The sequence below is a fragment of the Danio aesculapii genome, chromosome 11, assembly GCF_903798145.1.
Source record: "Danio aesculapii chromosome 11, fDanAes4.1, whole genome shotgun sequence".
NCBI lineage: Eukaryota > Metazoa > Chordata > Actinopteri > Cypriniformes > Danionidae > Danio > Danio aesculapii.
The window spans coordinates 15,735,499-15,746,548 of record NC_079445.1 but is presented as its reverse complement, the minus strand read 5'-3'; the positions used below and the strand labels follow the sequence as shown (position 1 = coordinate 15,746,548).

The 11,050-nt window shown below is 34.8% G+C and overlaps 1 protein-coding gene across 1 annotated transcript in view; it reads left to right on the top strand.

Annotated features, from left to right (window-relative positions):
- The first annotated feature begins 6,502 nt into the window (after positions 1–6,502).
- Positions 6,503–11,050, top strand: part of rtel1 (regulator of telomere elongation helicase 1) — a 50,290-nt gene continuing 45,742 nt past the window's right edge. Inside the window, 1 exon segment of the mRNA XM_056468431.1 lies at positions 6,503–6,803. Coding sequence (XP_056324406.1) covers positions 6,702–6,803 — 102 coding nt within the window. The 5' untranslated portion in view covers positions 6,503–6,701.

Sequence of the window (11,050 nt, the reverse complement as noted above, 5' to 3'; positions counted from 1 at the left end):
ATTTATTTTTTTTTATGAATCAGATGTGTTGAGTTTGCATGTTCTCCTTGTGTGGGTTTCCTCCGGGTGTTTTTCCAGTTTTTGTTTTACATTACATTTTAATGACAAAAATGATAATTTAATTTCTTTTACCCCAAATCAGAAAAAGTTGGGAAAGTATGGAAAACACAAATAAAAAATAAAGTAGTAATTACTAAATATACTTTGACTTTTATTTCACTGCATACAATACAACAAACATGATTTAATGTTTTCCTCATGAGATTTATTGTTTGTTTGTTTTTTTTCAAATTAAACATGTATTCAAAGTTTGGTTCTTGTAACAAGAAAAAAAAAGTTGGAACCTTAAAGCATTCACCACTTTGTAATGTTGCCATTGCTTTTGAAGATACCAAGTAATGAAGTGTTTCAGGTGTAATTTTCTCCCATTCTTCTTACAAACAAGTCTTGGAAAAGTGTCTTTGTTGTCACATTTTGCACTTTAAAATGCTCCACACATTCTCTACTGGAGGCAGGTCAGGACTGCAGACAGGCCAGTCAAGTATCTGCATCTTTTTCCTCTGCAGCCAGGACTTTGTAATGTGTGCAGAATGTGGCTTTGCATTGTCTTGTTGAAATATGCATGGGTGTCCCTGGAAAAGAAGGCAGCACATTGTGCTTCAAAATCTTTATGTACTTTTTAGCATTAATAGTATCATCACAGAAGTGCAAGTTACCTTTGCCAAGGACACTGACACAACCCCATACCACGACAGACTCTGGCCTTTGAACATGTTGCTAGTAACAGTCTGTATGATCCTTTTCTTCTTTGGTCCGGAGCACACAGCATCCATTTCTCTCAAAAGATACCTACTGATTGATCTCACCACAGTACACATTTCCACTGTGTGATGGTCCATCCCAGATGCCTCCTAGCCCAACGAAGTTGCTTCTGGACACTGTTAACATAGGGCTTCCTTTTGGCACAGTATAGTTATAATATAACTGGTATTTATGTATGTAACTACGTTTTGTTGTACTTGACAAAGGTTTACCAAAGAAGTCCTGAGCACATGTGGGCATATTGCTTTTAGATAAATAATAATCCTTGATGCAGTGCTGCCTGAGATCAGGGCTGTTTACATTAGGCTTGCACCTTTGTCCTTTATGCACTGAAATTCATCTAGATTTCTTAAATCTTTTAATAGGGTATTTGGAGAGCTTGTGTTTCTTGCCATACCGATATACTTCCAGTGAACTGTGACTTTTAAAATTTTATATCGTTCCTTTTACAGCATCGATGTTGAAATATAATTAAAATTTAATCAGTTGAATAGATGTCAGCAGAATTAATTTAGTTGTTCAAGCGTAAACCAAGATGAAAAGCTGTTTACTCGCACACGCCCGTCAGGATCAGCAGGCTAGCGCAGAAACGCTATTAGAAATACTGGAGTAAGTAAATTTAAATATTTAATGCCACAAAAAAAAAAAATTTAATGCAGTGCTTCTTGTACATTTTGAGACCTACTTTGTAGCGTATATCATTTAGGCAGTGAAGATCTCAAGATCCTCACCCCATCTTTGCTCCTAAGGGACTAGACCTTCTTCTTCTTCTCCTTCTTCTTCTTCTTCTTCTTTCTTCTTTCTTCCTCTTTTTTTTTTTTGGCGGATCACACTAGATCTCATGCATTACCGCCACCCACATGTAACCTGATTCAGAGACTTTACACCTATCCCATTTTAATCCCTTCCCCTAACTCAGTAAGAGACTTCGCATCTGCCAGTGCTGCGTCTCCAGCTCCTCTTACTTCTGCTCACCCCTCCCACTATGTTAGGTTTAAAAGATAACTCCCTTCACCCCAACTAAATAAATTTATAATACCAATAATTCTAATAAATCATATCTTATTAATCAGTCCTGTATCTCTCAAAAATCTAAACAATGCAGTGCAATTATACTTTCCTCAGGATTTAATACAAATTTGAATGTAAACTCACAATCTCTTTCTTTTCTGACTTCTTTCATAAACTTTCTTCTTTCTTCAATGTACCACTCACAATGCATGACCACATAATCAATAGATTTTTTTCCCCATACTCCCACAGAGACCTATTCTGTGCTTTGCCATTAACTTCATTGTACTGTTAATATATTCTCTCCTCTTTCCTTTTTCCACTTGAGTACCTCCCTTTACCCACTTGTGGCTGAATACAATACATATTCCTTCCATTCTTTCCTGTTTCCCATTGGTACTGCCATTTCCCCATTATTTGTTTCTTTATTATTGCTTTAACTTCACTTCTACTGTAAGTCACTTCCATTCCAATAGTATCTTCCAGCGCAGCTTGTTTTGCCATTTCATCTGCTGCTTCATTTCTAAGGGACTAGACCTTTCTTGGATCCTGCTTTTGTACCAAATTATAATTTCAATCACCTGTTAACATCACCTGTTTCAAATCACAAAATTATTTAACAAATTTACCTGATTACTAGTCCTAAATTGCTCCTGCCCCAACTTTATTTTTTGCAGGTCTGAATGACAGGACAGGATATATATTTGCAAATGAAATAAAGTTGACCAGACAAAACATGAAATATTTTATGTTCATATTGTCTGCATTGAAATACAAGTCAAAGTAAATTTGGAAATCACTAATATTTTTTTTTTGCTTTTACCTCATTAGCCTAACAAATACGATCTTTTTGTAAAGTGTTATGCTTATTATGCAGTTATGACAGTGATATACATTTGGTGTACACATTATTACAAAGATGAAGCAGGTCAATGCAAAGCACAACCTTTTGAGTTTAACCTTTGAAAAAATATTGGAAATAACCATTATATTGTGCAATTTCTAGTTTTTCATTGCCTGTATACATCATCAGGTGTGTGTTAAATCTTTTACTATCATTAAATACAATGTTTGATTCAGGCAGCAGGCTTTAAAGGGACATCAGTAAAGAGAATTCTATATTTTCTTCAACTGAAAATAATTTTCTCCTGAATCTAAGTGCTGCAGTACACACCGTCTTACAATGCTGGGAACTGCAAGGAGGAAACAACACTTCATACTTCCTGCAAATTTTACGATGGGTATTTTCACACGCACAAGTTCACATGTTATTTTGATGGATAAAGACAGTTACAGATGTTTTAGTAAACATTGTAATAGAGATTATTTTCCCTCTGATTAAACATTTTTCTTTGTCTTGATGCATTAAACCCCCCCTAAAAGAATTTCAAATTGTCTGATTTTACAGGAGGCAACAACATTTGATATATCATCGAGTTTGGAAAAAGTTTTCATTCGGAAAAGATTTGTTTTATTTACGAATGGAAACAACATTTTTTTTTTTTTTGAGCATGTGGAGGTTATTTATTTGATTGGCAAATTAAAATAATTCTTTTATTTGTGCAAGTTTATTTGTACACTCTCAGAAATAAAGATACATGAGCTGTCACTGGGGCAGAGCCTTTTTAAAAGATACATATTTGGACCTAAAGAGTTCACAGTTGTACCTTAAAGGTGCATATTAACACCCAAATGACCCTAAAATGTACACCATAAAACCCAAAAAGTGAAGGCTCAAACCATTTGATGAAACCGATTGCTATAACCATTTGAGTTCAAAAAATAATCCTAATGAGAACTGTGAACTTAATCCATTTGAGCAAACGAAGCAATCTGAGCACAGTAAAACCCAATAAATTAAGAGATCTCAAACAAACTGAGTACTATAAAACCCAAAAAGTTAAGGCAACTCAAACCGTTTGAGGAAATCGATGGCTACAAACCATGAGTTAAAAACTAATCTATATGAGTACTGTGAACTCACTCCATCTAAGTTAAAGTAATAAGGTATTTAATTAACTCACTATCTTCAACACTGAGTTCGAAACTCATTTGAAATGAGTAGAGTTAACTTTCAGTAAATTTTTAGTTAACTACACTCCTTTCATTTGATTAAGTTGACTGTTGGGTTTTATAGTGTGAGGAACCAATATGCTTATAGTCCCTTCAAGTACAAATATACCTTTTGAAAAGATACTGCCCAGTGACAGGTCCTGTACAGTACCTCTATTTTTGAGAGTGTATCACACTTTTTACAATAATTATTGTTTCAATATATCCTTTTTCTTTCATATCTGCTTTTTTCAGTATATTTCTTTTGTATCCACTTTACAAATGGTGTACATTATTACTACATTACTTTAGTGCACATTATTACCACTTTATTATCACAGTACATTAAATCTGAAAAGTTTAGATGATGTATAGCAATATAAACATAGTTAACCTGGAGATTGTACTGGTGCATCATAGTTGCAGTATTTTTATTTTTACTTAAAGGAACAGTTCATCCAAAAATGAAAATTTACTCAGGGATTCCAAACTTTATGATTTTAGTTCTTCTGCTGAACACTAAAGAAGATATTTTGAAAGCTGAAAATCTGTAAAAACAAATACTCAGTAGTTCTTCAAAATATCTTCTCATGTGTTCAACAGCAAGTCAAGTTCGGGTAAGGTGAAGAGTGAGTAAATGATGACAAAATTTTTATTTTTTGGGGTGAATCTTTAATGCCTTTTTTGTTGTCATGGTTTGTTTTTCGATGTTGCATTTTTTTCATATATTAGCATGCAACCTCCAGATGTGAGAAACGGTTGTGATATGACAACAAATAAAAGGGGGAGATCATCCATAAATTAGCATTTGGATACTTTACAGCAACAACAAACCATTCAAACCTTGTGAAAAATATATATTTTAGATATATATATATAATAGGGATGTCCCGATACAACATTTTAACTTCCGATACGATATTCATGTTGCAGCCTTCAGTACGAACCGATACTGATATAAATCCGATATTAGCCCTTATCATGAATACTTTACTTTTACCTATTTCATTGAGTGGAATGTATGAACGGCTAGATCAAACTGAGAACAAAAGTCAGCAACAGTATAGAAAAAAACAACCAATTTATTAAATATTAGATGCATAAATGTGAACCTTTTACATAAGAATATATAAAAAAAGAATTAAAAAATAAATATTAAGACCCTAAAAATATTTTAATTGAATAAACAAAAATATTTTTTTTAAAGTGCAAAATACTAATTAAAGGTCATTTCAGTTATTTATTTATTTTACCATCAGCAAATGGTAGAAACAGCTGAGAGCAGGAACATAAGAAAAAAATATTATTAACTGACCAACTGCTAAAGGCTGAGTGTCTAAAGTTTCAATTTCACACAAAGCTTCTTGATGAATTGTTGATCCAGTTTCGATCTGAAAAATATATTTCACTCTGGGCAGCAGAAATAGGAAGTTGTCATAAGTTATTGTTAAGTTAATAAAAATGTGCAGTATGGTTAGTACAAACATTTACATGATCAGATCTATTTAATCTGTGTTTGTATCATAAGAAGATTATGGCTGTATCAATGTTCCCAAACAAAACACTATTAATTTTAGAATAATATATATTGCACATATTATCTTTAACATAAATACACTTGCAGTATCTGGATCTGGAAACACACCTTTTCTCCACAGCACATAACATAATGTGACTTAAGAATAATTTTATTTATGAAAATTCATTTTATTTGCATAATATATTGCACAGATTCAACCCTACTTCCCACATGGGAAAAGTACGACAATGTAAATAAAGACAGAATTGCAAACTCATGTGCAAAGCTGACACTGTTTATCAGAGCACTTTATCTTTCTGGGCTTTTTAAAATAGATATGGGAATATGGGAATGCCAATTAAATTTTCCTGCTGCCCCAAAGTAATACCATTCTTTCTTTTAAACTGTAATGGCCCTCAGCAACAGAATGATTTCTTATTCTTATTTAACAGACAATTAAAACAGCGCGTCTCTGTGGGTCTGCAGCAGCAGAGCACGCGAGTCTGTGGCGGAGTGTTCTCACTCACACAGAACCGGACCGCTGAGGTAATGTCTTTTGTGTGGGAAACGCTGGTGTTAAATTAGGTATCACACTGGATGCACCACGACATGCCATGACCGAATTGAGGCTCGCACGATGTGCGCTACGTCGCCATTCGGTTCATTGCGTTGCTTAGCAGCGAATACAAAACAATGTAAAGATCGCTTGACGTGAAGTAAATAAAACAGTAGACTGATATCGGACCTATTTTCGATATCAGTAATGGATCGGGACATCTCTAATATATAATGCAGAAGTTTATTTTTCAGTTTTTAAGTAGATTTTTATGCATTTCTCACAAAGATAAACTTGACAAAAGACATACTTACTTTGCAAGTATCAGTTTATATTTGTGTGTGTATGGGGATTGTTTTGTACTTTTCTTAAATAAATAAATAACATTTCCGACCACTTGAGTGAGAGTAAATATGGATTAGATTTAGATTTTTGGGTGAACTATCCCTTAGTTACTGGTTCCAGCTTTCAAGCCTGGCCTGCAGGAGGCGGCATACTATTGGTTTGACACGAGTCAACATGCGGAAAAGAAGAAGAGAAAAACAAATGGCGCGCTACTGTAGTTGTCATGTTGATTGTTGAAAGTTTAGTGCATCGTTTACCGTTGCACCATGTTATAAAAAGAGTTAATTAATTCGAATGGTTGTTTATTCGTGCTTTATTAAGGGGCTGTGGATTAGCGTTAAAAGTGGGTGTTTTAGCGTTCATTCTTCACATGTTGTCAGTGTGTTTTGGTAGAAAATGCCTGTTATTAAACTTAAAGGAATCAATGTGGACTTTCCCTTCACCCCGTACCCCTGCCAGGAGGACTACATGAGCAAAGTCATCGAGTGCCTGCAGAAAGTAAGAACCCTTGTTTTGATTATCCATCATTTAACTGCAGCTACAGGTCTATGGTCATTGAAATATTTTGTTAGTTAAGTCATATAAGTTAGTAATTTGAAAGTTTAAGGATGAAAAAGAGCACAAATTGTATATCACATTTTAATATTCTGCATTTTTTTAAAAATTTGTTGCTGAGGCAGAATTATTTTGTTGTTTGCTTTTTGAATTCATCTAAGTTAGAGCTATGGAAATAAATGAAGAGAAGGTTACAAAATTTCCACTTTATCTGAACTGACTGTTTATTAAGTATCAGTGTTGGGTGTAATTAGTTACAAAGTCATTAGTTACTGTAATTAAATACTTTTCTACTAAAAAGTAAAGTAAGGGATTACCTTTCATTTTCAGTTAATTTAAGTAATTACTTATAATGTACTTTCCTTAAATACTGTACATAAATTCTGCAGTGTAATTAAGAAATTTTTGCTAAATAATTATATTTTTATGTAACTATAGACATTTATCATTTTTCAAAAATGTATATACTTAAAAGTGAATAGAGAAATTAGTTGACAATATAGGGTTGACATTTTTAAATTTATATTTTGTATATTCAGATATAAGTTTTTCAACAAAAGGTTTCCAAGAACTGCACATGCTTAAGAAATGTCTTATGTGAGTATATATGAATTAAATATGGTGCCATTATTTGAAATGTTTTGTGTTATTTAAGCATATATTGTTAAAATTGTATGTGCAGTGTAAAAATTGCAGGATTCCACACAGTTATTTCATATCGTCCCTACACAAATCATTTAAGTTAACGTAACAAATGTAAGTGGACTGAACTTAAAACAATTAAGTTGTCCCAAAGAAATCTCAAGAATTGTGTTGTTTCAGCTCATCTTAAATAAGTAGTTTGAACAAACAGCAATTATATTTTTGTATGTGTTTTTTTTTTTAAAACAAAACTAAACTAAAACAAATGTAATTAAATAAGAGTTGAATTTATATTGTATATGCATTGAGATACATTTTTTTTCCTGTTTTGTCAAGTTATTAAATTATTTAATATGAAAAATTTAAAGGGCACCTATGGTGAAAAATCTACTTTTCAAGCTGTTTGGACAGAAATTTGTGTAAGTATAGTGTATGAACTGTCATATTGGGGTGAAATAAACACACTCAGTGCTTTTTTTTTTCAAATTTAACAACATAAAAACGGTGGACCAATTGGAGCGGTTTTCAGATCGACCGCAACTTGACGTAGGAGTGCGGTCCCCCCACCCACCAATATTGATTGACAGCTGCGCGCATTAACATGTCCGGTAGTCACGTGTATAATCATATCATCAAGAGAGGATGAGCGCAAAGCAGCCGGGAATAAAAGGTGTGTTCAGGTCACTAGAGTCATCAATCATCATCAAACGTAATAAAGAGCTTTACAAGTTTAAAATGTTTTAAAACGGAGGATGTGTGTAATGAATTACAGCGATTCACTTCATCAGCACAGCCGCATGTCAGAACAATTATAAAGGAAGACGCTTCAATCCCGGTTTATGGACGTTAAATCAGGTTTATTTTGTACATTAATATAAGAGATATCCATACAGCAGTGGATATTACCAGTATCATGTCACATACAGTATGCGTGCAAAACGAGTGCAAAGCTTAACACGCTGTCTCTCTCTCTCTCTCTCTCTCTCTCTCTCTCTCTCTCTCTCTCTCTCTCTCTCTCTCTCTCTCTCTCTCTCTCTCTCTCTCTCTCTCTCTGTGTGTCTGCGTGTCTGAGCTATGTGTGTGTGTATATGTATGTCTGCGCTACGTTTGTGTGTGTGTGTGTGTATGTGTCTGCGCTATGTGTTTGTGTCCTTGCTGTGTGTGTGCGTGATCTTTGTAATGACATTGTGTGACTCATTGTTGCAAATCCACAAAAAAATGCATCAAATACTGATTGTTAAAGTTCCTACTGTAGTATTTCTCACACACAGTACATGAGATCTGCTTCCTGAGGCAGCCGAGGGCGGTGATTGCTGACAGGCACGTGGAAGCGGTGGGCGGGGAGGACTAGCCTTAAAGGGCCAGTACAAAAAAACAGCAAAACCTTTTTTCCAGCTATAATATAGACACTTCAAACAGCTATAATAAATAATCTGATGGGTGTTTTGAGCTGAAACTTTATAGACACATTCTGAGGACATATAAGACTTATATTAAATATGAAAAATGGATAACCTATGTGCCCTTTAAATTCAATTGTAACGAGGTAATTAATAACTAATTACTTTTTTGTAATTCATCCAAAACTGGGTACAAGTTTAAAACTTGTTTTATTCCTTAATGGTATTGTAACAGTGCCACACATAGGTTTTACTTGGGGTGCCGCCAAGGTATATTAATGGCCGCCCAAGTATATTTGGTGCCAATAGCCAAACATCCGCGATCGAATAACCAATGGGAAATCTCCTACTTCTTGTTGTGTGTGCACGCGAGAACAGACCCACAGAGACGCCCCTTTTTGGGAATTAAAGATGTGTCCGTCCGGGGTTTGTCGGTTGGCTTTTGTTTTTGATTTCCATAGTCTTTGTTAATTGTATACGTTTTAGCAGCTCCAGAATTGGAGTTCACCTGTGGTAAATTCAGTTTATTGGACATAATTTGAAATATATACACCTGTCTATATAAGATCCGAGGGTTGACAGTGCATGTCAAAGCACAAACCAAGCATGAATACAAAGGAATTGTCTGTAGACCTCTGAAACAGGATTGTCTCGAGGCACAAGGCTGGGGAAGGTTACAGAAAAATTTCTGCTGCTCTGAAGTTCCAATGAGCACAGTGGCCTCCATCATCTGTTAGTGGAAGATGTTTGGAACCACCAGGACTCCTAGAGCTGGCCGGCCATCGAAACTGAGTGATCGGGGGAAAAGGGCCTTAGTCAGGGAGGTGATCAATAACCCAATGGTCACTCTGTCTGAGCTCCAGCATTCTTCTGTGGAGAGAGGAGAACCTTACAGAAAGACAACATAGAGTGGCCAGACGGAAGCCACTCCCCACCTGGAATTTGCCAAAAGGCATCTAAAGGACTCTCAGACCATAAGAAACAAAATTCTCTGGTCTGATGAGACTAAAATTGAACTTTTTGGAGTGAATGCCAGGCATTATGTTTGGAGAAAGCCAGGCACCACTTATCACCAGGCTAATACAATCTCTACAGTGAAGCATGGTGGTGGCAGCATCATGCTGTGGGGATGTTTTTCAGCAGCCGTAACTGGAAGACCAGTCAGGATAGAAGGAAAGATGAATGCAGCAATATACAGAGACATCCTGAATGAAAACCTGCTTTAGAGTGCTCTTGATCTCAGACAGGTCCGACGGTTCATCTTCCAGCAGGACAATGACCCAAAGCACACTGCCAAAATATCAATTAAGTGGCTTTACAACAACTCTGTGAATGTCCTTGAGTGGCCCAGCCAGACCTAAATCCTATAGAACATCTCTGGAGAGATCTGAAAATGGCTGTACACCGTCACTTCCAATCCAACCTGATAGAGCTGATAGAGAGGTACTGCAAAGAGGAATGGACAAATATTCCCAAAGACAGGTGTGCCAAGCTTGTGGCATCATATTCAAAAAGACTTGAGGCTGTAATTGCTGCCAAAGGTGCATCAAAAAAGTATTGAGCAAAAGCTGTGAATACTTATGTACATGTGATTTTTCAGGTTTTTTATTTTTAATAAATTTGCAACAATTTCAAAAACTATTTTTTCACATTGTCATTATGGGGTATTGTGTGTAGAATGTTGAGGAAATAAATTAATTTAATCCATTTTGGAATAAGGCTGTAACATAAAACAATGTGGAAAAAGTGAAGCGCTATGAATACTTTCCGGATGCACTCAGAGAGAACGAGACTAAACTGGCTGCAAAATATTTGTACACTGTTAGAAATGATAACTCATTTGCCTTTTTTAAATAATCTACATTTTTTTATTCTTGTAATTAATATTCTTTTTTTAGAGATATTTTCTGTTTTTATTCCTGTATGTAATTTATTTTTCATTTGCTGTATATATATTTTTTTAATTTGATGATGTTTTGTTATATTACATATTTTATACAAAGCTGACAAGCCAGTAGGTACACATGGCTCCTGAATAGAATAAAGTAAAACAAATAGTGTTTTTTTGTTTCAACAAAAAAGTCTTTTTAAAAAATACTTCAACCCATTGAAAAGAAACTGTGAAAAACAGTATTATAATAAATAAAA